Below are 13,581 nucleotides of genomic sequence, written 5' to 3'. Positions count from 1 at the left end.
TCGGCCCGGGTCAACCGATACCGCTGCGTCCTCGGCGCAGGCAGGGGACACGTGATGGAGGGGGGTGGGTGGGTGGGGGTGGATCTCGTATATCGTAGGTGGTTCGGCGGTGACGTCACATGCAGCGAGCGCTCTATCTCGAGACCCCCACACGCGATTTCTCGGTGTCGCTGTGAGTCGAGTTGCGTCGCGTCCCGGAGCGCACATGGCGAACGAAGCATCGGCCAATCAGGGGCGAGAAAACAGCGCTCTCATTCAATCCGGTGCCTCGCCAAGGATCCGGCGATGCCCTTCGGCCTGCGGCTCCGTCGTGCGGATTCCTACGTGCTAGCGGCGCAGCGCAATTGCGGACTCCGGTGCACTGCGTACAATATCCATCGCCCCGTGCCTGCTGCGTATGCGTAGATGACATACACGGGCACGCACGTGTACCTTGGTATGTGAGGTTGAGGTTCGTCCGTTAGGCGTAGGTTACGTACTGTACGTACGTACGTACAACGTGCTGCTGCGCCGGCTGCAAGCGATCACGTACGCGGCACACCGTATCCACGAGACATATCGTGTATACCGATGACTCTATCGTTTCGAATTCTTCACTGTGCTATACGTTATACATTTATACATATATACATATATATAGGTATGTAGGTGTACGTATGCACATACCTATGTATGTATATTTGCATGAATAAAATGTTGAAAACAAAAGCACATTTTTTCATCATTGTATGCATATGGTATTGGTTATGTATCATGTATACATAGGCCGTATACAGCTTCGCATTATACATTCGCTGGGGGTCGCTTACTCGCGTGCCTGGAAGCGATACGACATATTAAACGTGATGCGAACGCGTCATAAGTTTGACTTTGGTAGGTAGGTACATATTATGTGTGCCCATGTATACATGCCTGTATACAGTGGACGAAAATTTATAAACGTTTATAATCGCGTTAGAATATATATACAAGGTGTTTTTTTTTGTTTCGTTTTTTTATACTCTGATTTGTTTTCACAATTCTCATTAGGCTACAACTAGTTTTAATTCTCATGAACCGCAAAGGAGTTCATCTTTATTTTTTGCATATCATAATGTTTATTGTTTGCGCATGTAACCGCTACAATTAACTCCGCGGAGTGGGTAAATTCGAAAATCTGGCGATAAAGAAATACATGTATAATGTGCGCGTTATAATTGCACGTATAATATACGGAGTTGCGTGGTTGTTGAGTTGTGGGCCTTTCATTTCCGAAATGTAATTGTATCGGTATATTCGAATATACGCACATCCTTGATACTTGTGTTTGATTCACGAAGAAACCAGTAATTTTCACGCGAAAATGATGCATCGTTACTTTTATATATATATATATATTTTTTTGTTTTTACACGTGCTTGCACACAGTATAAACTTGTTTCCGAACAAAGAGCTGCAGCTGCCACCTCAAGACCATTATTCGTGATCGGAGATTATCATCCGACCTACCTGCCGTAATTACTTCCTAACGGAAGATTAGTTTATTTTTATTTTTATTTTTATTTTCTATCTTCCTTCCGTTTTACAAAATCACAGCTGTTTCCGGCCTCGGAATTTGAACGTGTTGTTCAACGCTGTTTTATCTTCTTTCAGATATATTCAGTATTTTTTCGCAGCATTGAATTCAATGAATTGATTATACCGAAGTCAATGTTCATGATATGATATACGCGACCCGTTGACTCCTCGTTAAAAATTTTGCTACACAGGCACATATAATAAGAAAAAAAACGAGCGTTTTGCCACACTTGATTCAAGTATAACGTTGAAGGGCTTTCCGAAGACGTCCAGCGTGTATTTACGTATACACATACTGTAAATTTGTTTGCCTATAACGTTCACCCTATATCAGCGAAATACGTGTTGATATAGATATGTGTAACCACATAATAATATACCTAGTAAACAGATTGTCACCATTTGCAGTTACGATTTATATATCATGCGGTCACGTGGATAAGTATATATACGTATATATGAAGATAATTTTTACATTTTATAAGCGGTATGAAAAAGTATGCATGCGCACGTATGAAGAGACCGCTGGAGTACACGCGTTATCGGTTGAGGTTTGAAAAAATCATGCTCCGTTCGCATGGAAGCTGATAATTTCGTTATCGAGATGATAAGACTTTATCGCGAGCGCGCAACGCGATAACACCGGGAATATAAGTGAAAATACACGAGGGACAGTCCCTTGTATATACGATACTTTGCTGGTGATATACTAATCGTGAGCCGAAGCGTTGGTATAACATCTATTTCAGGAATGACGTAAATCATGGCCGCCAACTCGATCCTCTGTACTGTACATTTAAAAAAAGAACGAAATGTATCTTCTGTTTCTCTTTCTTTTTTTTTACTCCGTTGAACTTCTCATTTTCCTTCAAATAATATACATCGTATTTGCAATATACATAATTAGTATGAGTTGGTTTTAAATGGCATCGCGTGCGTCATTATATTCGTTCAGTGTTTTGTTTTCATCGTATGTACAACATTTTTCTTCTTACACCGTTGCATTTGCAAAATTTCGCACGTCCATTCATTCATTAATTCATTCATCTATGCGTAATTAAAGCGCACATAACATCAGATTATCACCAGTAATCGCTGAGAATCATTTGATCGAAAGTCAAGTAGGTCATAACTCAATTAACCAGCTTTACAAGTGGGTCCCACTGTGACAATCATGCGCGCGATCGATTATCACGAGTAATCTATAAATTCCTTGATTATTTTCGTCCTTTGAATTACATACCTATATAGAGCACTGCAGAGAATGGAAATCATCTCATTTATTTAGACTTTCCAAAACCTTTTCGTCGCCATAATTAATTCAATTGTTGTTAGATTGACAATACATCTATTTTTTAAAAATTTTTTTTTTTTTTTTTAATTCTCATTCCGCGCCCAAGATAAATAAGGCATCGATTGCGATTTCACACCTTTTTCAGCAAGCCGTTTTATACGAGATCGAAGGTGCGCCTTTTACGCCGTAAAAGGACAGAGATTATATCACTTGTAATTAATGATTACAATAATCGTTTCATCGAACGCTAATTGAACGACAATATTTTTATCTCCTCCATTTTCTCTACCCGTCATAATCGTGAGTCGTGTTAATTTATAACATACGCGATTCCAGCTTAAATCGCACAAGCTGATACTGCACGGTGTGACATATACGTAAATGAGAACAATTGTCCACCACCTTCTTTGCGCTTGTTTGCAGAGGGTGTTATATTTCGGGTACGTGACCGTCAATTTCAGAAGAGGTTTCCTCTTCTCTCGGATATACCCGCGCGACGGTGGCGAATGGCGATTCTTATGGCCGAGGAAAGATCTTATGCGCTGCACGTTTCCCCGTAGTTCCGAGCGAGGGTGTCGTCCCCCATACCTCTTACCCCTTACCCCATACCCCATACCCGATACCCCCCTGCTTCCCGCCAAAGTCCCGAACACGCCACGAATACTAGACGCTGGTTTGTGCCGTGAATTCAACGTCATATTGTTTGGCTGAAATGCTCGTCACGTTACGAGTGCCACGATGCTAACACTCCGCTCTATAGGATTATAGGCTGTACGTATAACTATTCAGGAATCCAGCCGTCCACCCTACACGTCGAATTCTCCAAAATGCGACGACGAATCGAGTGATCCAAAAATTGGCGAAACACATTTCAAGAATAGAACGAACGACGCGACAAGTCCAATTTTCGTCCTCTTCGTTATACCGCGTTTCGTTCGACTCCCATATTATTATTCCACTCCTCGCTTTTGCATTGTTCGAGGAATCGCAAATCGCGGGATACGTTCGAGGATGTATTATACATGTATTATACGCGTCCGTGTTATCTGGAATAACGCGTTGAACCGAGTCTGTATGTCTCTCACTCTCTCCATGTATGCTCAAGCGCGTGCGCGCGTCTGTGTGACTTTGGAAAGCACTTTGCACGTGTAATATGGGGAAAAAAGTTAAAATTCATGAGACTTCTTCGGACCGGTTGCAGAAAGCGTGCGGAAAACTCGCTGGGAGGGATGGAGAAAAAGAGTGAGATAAAGAGAATGGAAAAACAAGGGTGGCGGGGGGGGGGGGGGGCGTTTCAGGGAGGAAAAAGGCTACCCACTTGACAGACATTTTACGGAAACTGTACTACCTATACCCCGTATTCGCGTAACTCTTGAATACCGACTGGTCCGGTACGTGCAACGCATTTGCAGAGGCACCGAAACGCTACATGAATTTCAAATCTTGTCATTTTACGTGGATCCTCTTAATTGACCAACTTCACGGCCTGTATATACACAGACGTACGTGTACGGATACCTACACACACACACACACTCACGCACACATACGTTCCATATTCGCGATGAGCAATTCCCGCACTGAATTTATCGACGTATTCTCAATCTTTCATTCTGCACACGTGCAACGAACGTATATAAGTATACTGTAGGTACATACCTACATAAATATATTATAGATACCCTTACGCCCCTCTGCTATGCGTACGCCCGCTGTTTACGAAATTGAATATATTAATTATTATCAACGATATATATAAATCGTACGTCCACAGAAATGCGTATAACAATGGGCTACGATTGAACGTGACGATTTTTTATCGTTTTTCAGATCGCACGCCGATTAGTTGTATATTATATACGATAAATCCAAACGGTTTGTAAATGCGAATTACATTGATCTTGAAGCATCCCAAAACGTCTGCATGGTTCCATAATGGTGGAAAATATTATACAAACGAAATTGCTTTACGTTACGCACTGTGCATTATAGTTGCATTCTGAAAGTCGAGTTTTTGCACGTTGTAAAACCGCCTCTCACCGATGCCGTAGTTAGGTAGGCATAAGGTAGGGTACAACATATAACGTACGTACAACGTTCTATATCTCAATATGGGCACCATCTGTGTGTCCTAATTGAATGGAAAATTGTCGTTCTTACTCCAAGAACCAGTTATTCTACTTGCCTGTCGCACAATTATTTTACAAAATAATTTCCTCTATGAACTAAGTTTGCTTAGATGATGCTATATTTAACGCAACTCGAAGGATCCGCTGTGTGCGGAACGTATCCTCTTAAACTTCTACATTTCAAACATTTTATCACAACTATCATATGAACTATTCAATTACCCCACGTATATCATCCCCGCTTTGAAATATTGCTAACAAAAGCGCCTGACTTGAAAATTCGGAGCGAATCACCTCTTAATTACCATGGCGGTATTTTTTTTTATATTTTTTTTTGTTTGTCATCATTTTCTCCGGTCGGTATGTAATTTCGTCAAATGAAGGATCATTTGTAGCAAGTATTACGGTTCGAAGTAATTTTACACTATTCAGTTTTTCCATAAGTGATTTTAAACAGTGGGGAAGAGAGATGATAAAATACGTGAATACTATTCTGACAGATTTCAAGTCTTTATGGTTCAACTTATTCCAGAACTATGATGAATTCATGCTGTGGGAGCAAATGAACGCAATTCTAAAACGAATTTTCGGATGTCATCAATGATGCTAGATCGGTTTAGCAAGTATCAAATTTTTCAATTCAGAGAATGAATGAAGGAAACAATGACTTTCGTTTTTACTTTGTATTTACAATCGTTTTTACAATGTATTTCGTTTGATAAAGGAAAAAAAAAAAAATTTGCTTGCCTCCTGTGAGGTTTGAACTCACGACCCCTGGTTTACGAGACCAGTGCTCTACCACTGAGCTAAAGAGGCCCATGAGTACTCCTTGGTATCCGACTGATTTCAACCGCAGATACTTTCAATTTTACAATTTAAATTACACTCTGCATCTTAGTTGTCAACCAAGTGGACTAACCAACGCTGATAGCCGTGTTGTATACCGGCAATTACGAGTTGAATGTAACGGCAGTCGTAGATAACGAATAAAATGAGGTTTATATTACTATATAATTGCATTGCACATTCACCAATTTAATTCAAGATTAAGTAAAGACTGGTTGTTCAATTCGGGTATAAATTGAATAACGGGATGACAAAAATGCAGCGAATTAATGAAAAAAAAGAAAAGCATTAAAATTTGTACAATTACGAATCGTGTAGGCACAGCTGTGTGAATTGATGTGTTCACAGTATAAGCTTACCAGATTCTCAAGTTGCGGATTACGTTTTAGTTTGTTCAATTGCATGTGGCTTCGGTACGGTATGAGAAAAACCTTTGTTGGCAAAATCGAATTTCGAGTTAGAGGTACGCTCACACTCATTAGTCACGACGGTGTGTAATAATCCATCAGTCTCCAAAGGCTGAACAATGAGTTATGAAAATCCTATTACATGAGAAATGTACGTACATATGCAGCATAGTAAGGAATATACATATTATTCTATGCTGTGATTTCGTAATACGAAAGGTGTATATATTGTCCTTACATATAGATCGAGAGATTTTGCCGTTAATGAGACAGCTACATGGCACCTTATCATGTTATTCTAATTCGTCCGGATATTATAATGACTGTAAAAGATGTATTGCGTCTCTTACGGTCAGGCATAACAATATTATTCAAACATTTTTTTTTGGAAGTTGAAAGGGGTTTTGATTCACAATTTTTTATCCCAGAATCAATCAGTATATATTGTTTTTTCGATTGATTGGCACCTCGGGAAGTCGAAAATTCAGCCAAAACATCGTATAAGATCAATAGAGCTGAGGAAATACAAGATTTCACCGTTTTTCGGTTGTAATTTTAGAAACCTCGATCACTGCAGTGAATTGGAGCTACATATTTGCAATTCGGTAAACGCGACGATATAGCCCATGCAAAACTTCGTTTTATAAAGGTATTCAAAATCCGTTCAACTTTTGGCAAAATAACAAGAAGAGACGAGCTCAAGTTTTTAATTTTTTTTTCCAAATTTTCGGGCCGCAAAACTTTTTTTCTCATTATCAATCTGTAATCGGCTTTTCCTACTTGCAGCCCATGAATGCGTATAGCTGCAAAACCGCAATTGGTGCTCCTGATTTTTAGCTAAAATACAAAATTTTCTTCGACATTTGGAAGTACTTCACAATACAATACCAAAAATCTAGTAACGTAGTCTTGATTTTCTAGCTAAATGGACATCCTCTGAATACATGCCTATCATCACGCGATGTGCGAAAGAACCCTGACGTTACGAGAACGTGCCGCGTCGATTTCTACGTCTTTCGTCGAACGGTACGTATTAACGTGTTCTGCAACGTAATTCTGCGGATAGATGGGTAAAGTAGATAAAAAAGTAAAAGAGAAAATGAAAGTAAAAAATAACGGTACGTCGTGTCAGAGTTTTGGAAAGAGATTGACCCTGCATCGTACAAGTATACGTATAATATGCGCATAGATATGAACGGTGTCCGGGTCTCTAAAAATATAATACGAAATCTCTGGCAGGCTGCAGAACCTACACAAAGTTCTGTACGGTAGCAGAGCCAAGCGTGAATCGTGACGCAAGGCAGATGTCTTCTGGGTGTACATACTTCCCGTTTGCGTGACGCTTTCTTCCCCCTGGATCTTGCATGCCTCATCCCCGGTCGGGGTTTCTCTCGCCCTCAAAATGTCCTTAAAATATATCCTCCCCACTTCCGACGTTCAAAAGTCCCAAGCCCTTGAAAAGGACAGCTGTTGCGACGTCTTTAAGATTACACCGATGGGGGGGAGAAACGGAGGAACGGCGGAAAGGAGGGCGGCGAGGGGGTTCCAGACTATAACGGGCCTTTTCAGACGCAATAAACGAGACCCAAAAAAACCGTCACGAGCTCCTGGGCCCATTGTCCGATTAAGCGCAGATGCTAACCAATGAATGTGCAATATAGAATATATATAATAGAGAATGGAAGTAGCTCGACAAAGGAATATGGGTCTTTCTCGACCCTTTGGTGCAAACGAGTCTTTTCACCTTTTTTTTCTCTTCTTCTTCTTCTTCTTCTTTTGCAGTTTTGCATTAGCGCATGAAGTTGCTGCGCTCCGAAAGTTGACAATAAAAAATATCTACGTGCAGAATGGATGCGTTTTTCTGCACGAGGATAGAAAGCAAAATATCGCAGGGATACAACCTATGTAGGTATTTCCGGGAATAGTAAATATTGAGCAATTATTTATAAATTGCAGCATGAGTCAATATACGTATACCGAGTGAATTTCTAACGACTGCATGATCCGGCGTCTACTAAAATTCGACACGCACGCGCTACAATCCAAGAGCAACTGTTGGACATGGTGATCAACCGTCTCTAACCTTAAAAATTTTGAAAGTTGTGAATTGAGCATAACTGCTAGCGACGACTGTCAACATTTTTGAGATCACGTACATCGCGCCGAACTGTTGTTTAAATTTATGACGGTTGGTCACCCTGGCAAACAGCCGCTATAGGATTGAAGCGCTTGCGCATTAAATTTTAGCAGACAACGAACCATGCAGTCGTTAGAAATTCATTCTGTAAAAACACGAAAAAGTTGTAAACGTCGCTGTAGACAATTAATAAACCGTATGCGAGATGTGTGCCATGGTGTGGAATTTTTCTGGGAAGAAATTGTTCAGAACTACACATTATTCACATATTCACGCACAGCGGTCTCGATCATCGTCTGGCGCGACGAAAACTCAGGGTATGTAATATTTCTTTGAATTATACGTACATGCTGACATCTTGTACCTACGCGGTATTCATAAAATACGCACGTTACGGCCAATAGCTTATCGTTATACGTCGATTTTGGCTCGTGTTAACTTCGAGCCAGTCTATTAATCGATGTAAGATATCATATACCGGCAAGTATAAACATTCATAAATGTTTTCCCCGTCTACGTACGTGTGTATACGTATACGTGTTATGTATTCCCCGCTATAAAAACATGTTTATAAGACTGTCTTTGATATTAAAAAGCCGACTCGCCACATCTCGTTCTCGAACTCGGAGTAATTTATATTTCTAATCCCATGTGTTTGAAACCACGTTTCTTCGCAGTTCGTCGTTTCATCGTGTCCTTTTACATACGTAAAATAAAAATATGATAATACATGATTTCCTGTTCCCAGTATATTGCCAACCCAACGTGTGCAGAAATTTTCATCTTCATGATCGCAAACGTTCTATAGGCACTAATCGATTATATGGGTCACGCAATCTTCGTAAACAATTTCAATGTGACATGATAAATGAAAAATTATTCAACGTTGTAAGATACTATCGTCCAACATTACGTCACTGGATCATAAATTGGGGTTCGAACACGAATTAATTATTCGATATTTAGTGCAAATGAAGTAATTCAGCTGCACAACACTAGAGTGTTGAGGTGTCTGCCACGCAGGCTGATCGAGACGAGTGATAAATTCGGCAGTTGGTAAAAAAACGTACCCATCTCTGTTTACACATGTAAAAACGTGTCACCTAATACGGTTTATCGTCTCGAAAAACTCAGATATGCCCACGTCCTACAACGGTGTACAGCAATGACTCGAATTCTGTGAATCGTATGACGACGCGTAGAATGGATAGGTATAATGTAGGTAGGTATATAGCCCATGTTCGTCACGATCCGGCGTTGCCTACTTTCGCGCATGTATGTACATACATATCTGGCAACATGACCCGCTGCCTCACATGTCTGTATAGGCTGGCGTAGTGATCGTCAGCGAATCGGAGATTAAAGAACATCGTGCAGGTGTATGCGTTCGTGTAACACGCGGCGGAGGTACACGTTATACGTGTGTTAGGCATGTACGTGCGTATAAAACAAGAGAGATGCAGAGGTTATAATAACGAAGGATCGTAAAATGTAGATCGCATAACGCGATTAGAAACGGTATAAATATGTATATTGCGTATGGCCATAAAGATCGTCGTCGATAATTATAAACCAACAAAGAAAGAAAAAACGCGTTATATAGCTGTCCGAGGCGAGCGAGACGGCGGGTTAGGTACCCTGCAGCGCTTCGGTGCCGCGCGCATCGGCGGCGTTTTAAAATTCAAAAATGGCGTCCTGCTCTCCCTCCTTCTCCTCCCCAGACGCCTCAGACGCCTCAGCCTCAACTCGCTCCGACGCGAAGGTCTAGAGAATTTTTTTTTTACTCAAACCTCCGCTCGTACATAACATTCTTGGCGCGCGCGAAATTCGCGGTGGCCGCGCGCGGTTCTCGAACGACGCGACGGGACGCGACGTAAAAATTTAACAAGGACGGAGTTCCACCTCCTCTGCAAGCGCCGACCCGCCGTGGCGACAGCTACCAGGTTTCTACGTTCTATACATGCGTAGGTATACCTGTGTACCTACGTACCTACGTACGTACGCACGTCTTACACGCACGCGTGCACAGGCGTCCAGAGTTTACTGGACGAATCTCCCTCGCTTTTACCCTTGAACCCGACAGACGCGGCCAACTCTGCAGCGCCGCCGCCGCCTTTCAACGCTCGAGAAACTACGCGAGCTTTCGCGGCGAAAATCTTATGCGCGGTGACGTCAGAGGCGCAGACGCAAACCCGCCGCTTACGTAAAAATCGCGTTATTTTGACCGAGCCCACGTTCACGCCCTCCCCGTTAAACTGCTCCACGATAACGCGAACGCTCGAAAGCCGCGACCGCCTATATAGAGCCGACCAGTCTCTATCTTTTCATTGCTTTGTTTTTCGGCTTTTTTATTATTTTTTATTTTTTTTTGTCCCCGTTGTTGTTATCGCTTCTAACTCTCGCAAACTTTCCAATTTTTCCCCGCACTCGGCCCCTCGCTGCCGCTTCTACGATGCTGATCGTGCCGATGCTGCTATAACGACGACGATGACGACGAACCGTTGCGGGAATCGCGGTGTCTGTACATACATTATAGCTGCTTACAGGCAGCGCAAACCTATATTGGGAGTATTAACATACTGGAATCGACGGGGCATCGAGGTGGGAGTTGTAAATTTTTAATCGCAAAGACCGGTTACCTCGCCTCTGTGTACGAATCGGGTGTGACGTCTCGAAACACTCGAGGTAACGCTTTCCAGAGCAGAGATTTAATGAGAGAACGAGATGGAGGAGGATCGAGGAGGAGGAGGAGGAGAATATCGGTTGAAATTCACGAACAGAGCCTGAATTTACATTGACGATTTTTGGCACGATTCAATATGTTTGTCCGTGCAGTGAAATAAATGTATCCTAATGGCCGTGTATCTGAATGTGTGTTCACGTGCATGTACGATATTCGCAGCGTTATTTCGTTATTGTTATTATTTGTTTTCAGCACGCGTCGGTAAAGACAAGGCAATCATTAACGCATGGGCTATAAAATACGCTTTATCGATTCGCTTTTGGAGTTAATGCTTCGTTTGATATTGGAGGCGTGGCGCAGGGCTGAAAATATTTTTACTACGAAACGTGCTCGGCATTGTTGACACGCAATCAAGGATCGCCCATTGTTCTCACTAACCTACAGCACTGTTGTCATTAGCATTTTTTAGCCGTGACTGAGTTTCAGAAACAGGTCTCTCTTTAAATAGATAACGAACGTATATCAGTAAATAGCGTATCATCTGGCTCGTGCTTTTCTCCATTCATTGTCGCGCAAAGTTATACGAATCTGGGTATAATAGAAATGAGAATTTTTCTATTCGTCAATTCATACTCAAAATCTCATTCCTTTGATACCTGCAGTGCGTGCAGCGAGGGTTTCTTCTATAAACCCAAGAATACTGACGGTTCAGGTATTTTAGCGTGGGGTTAAGGAGAACATCATTCTTTACTCTCGCTAGTCGCAGTTTAGTAGGGGACTCGCAATTATTGCGGTCGAAGGATATAAAAGTCCATGTAACGTTGTATATTAATCACGTGTAGAGACGTTACGCGTCGTATATTTAAGATCTGTATGCTTATTCTGTACGTAAGATACACGTCAGAACCGGTTATTGAGACTTTCGAAAATTCCAAGATGACGTATCGTACGAACCACAGACAGACCCGTGCCGAGGCAACCTCATTACGGAAAGCTGTCTGCAGGATGCAGCTATCGATGATGCATTTTTCGCTCTCCCTGGTTAACGTACGAAACGTTTTCGTCTGATCCGGAAACATAGGTATAATGCAATTTTTTAGGTTGTAGAGAAAGAAATCGATCGAAATCCTATAGAAATCAGTCAAAAAATACGTTTACGCAATATCATTCGGCGACAAGCTTTAGAATTTTCGAAAAACCACGCAATTCGAAATCAAATTCAATTTTATTATATCATGAAAAATTTAGCCGGACTCTACGCCGAGTATTCCTGCAAATACTCACGCTATAGAACGCGAATGAGAAATTTGTTTTTATTTGCAATTACAGTTAGTTGAGTAAGCGAGACAGTGAAAAAAAAATGATTCAGCATTGACAGAGAGTAAAAAAAATAATGTGCGGTATTCATTTGATTCGAGTAAATAAACGGTGAATAATGTACAATATGCTTTTCACTGTCATCCTCTGATCTTTGCATCAGGGATCATGGAGTGCGGGGTATTACCGATGAGAAGTTTGCAAAAGTAGTGCGGTGTCGAAGTATTAAAAGTAAACGAGTGACTCACTTACCTTGAAAAAAGTTTTTCAATACGTTTCTGTATGGTTTAATTCATTCAATCGTATAATATGACGTAACTCACCGCACGCGACACGACATTAGCTTACATCGCGAATACCAGTTTCGTCAGCGTATACAACGTGCATACATATAACACACTGTAGATAAACGATAACCATAAATACAAACTCGACGTAGCTGCGACATTTTTATCCTATAAAATGACTTGAATTCTGATTCAATTCAATAATTAGCTACGGTGAAATCCGGTTTTCTTTCTTAGGTTTTTATAGTAACGTTATTACTATGCATATAATAATTCTTTCCAGATTTCGAATTTTTATTGCAACTCGAAAGAAAGCGAAGAAAAAAATTAAATAAAATAAAATTACTCTCAGCTGTTCTCCGAACGGGTTTTGCCAACACCGCAGGGAATTTGATAATATAGTTATGCATAATGCATAATATTACGTATATGTACCGACGTATCGTCATATACCCGGTACTCCATGGAAATTTTTATTAATCCATAAATAGATTTCTTTTTTTTAATCGCATTAGAAAAATAGAGAATTATAATATTGGAAGAAAATATGTGCCACGAAATACCGAGGCAAACTGACGGTAATACTTCATCTAGATGCAGATTCTTCTTGTTTCAATACAATTTTTTCTCAATAAATTAGTTTCGCAACTGATAGTAAAAAACATGTATGACATGATTTATAATCACGCCTCGTGTTCTTGTAAATTTACAGAACTTTGCATGATTGCAATTCATTCGCGTTACGATAGCTGCAGTAGTAAAGTACTTACCCAATAACGTTTGCGGTACTTTTTTCTCGCAAGTCGGGTGGAAGTTTATCGGAAGCTTTCATTCGAGTTCTAGCCGATGTTCGCGGAGCTTTGGCTACAATCAAAAATGTTTAATAATAGAACATCAACCGATGCGAATAAGGTAAAAAAAGAA

At 40.9% G+C, this 13,581-nt stretch overlaps 1 protein-coding gene and 1 non-coding gene across 2 annotated transcripts in view; both read right to left on the bottom strand.

The window, feature by feature from the left end:
- LOC124185124 overlaps positions 1-13,581 on the bottom strand; it is a 48,079-nt gene that overhangs the window by 32,137 nt on the left and 2,361 nt on the right. Inside the window, exon 3 of the mRNA XM_046575554.1 lies at positions 13,428-13,521. Coding sequence (XP_046431510.1) covers positions 13,428-13,521 — 94 coding nt within the window. The remainder of the gene's footprint in view (positions 1-13,427; positions 13,522-13,581) is intronic.
- Positions 5,725-5,796, bottom strand: Trnat-cgu. The gene has a single exon. It is a non-coding gene; the product is annotated as a tRNA-Thr (tRNA).

Source organism: Neodiprion fabricii, chromosome 6, assembly GCF_021155785.1.
Source record: "Neodiprion fabricii isolate iyNeoFabr1 chromosome 6, iyNeoFabr1.1, whole genome shotgun sequence".
In the NCBI taxonomy this organism is placed as follows: domain Eukaryota; kingdom Metazoa; phylum Arthropoda; class Insecta; order Hymenoptera; family Diprionidae; genus Neodiprion; species Neodiprion fabricii.
This window is presented reverse-complemented; position numbering and strand designations above follow the sequence as displayed.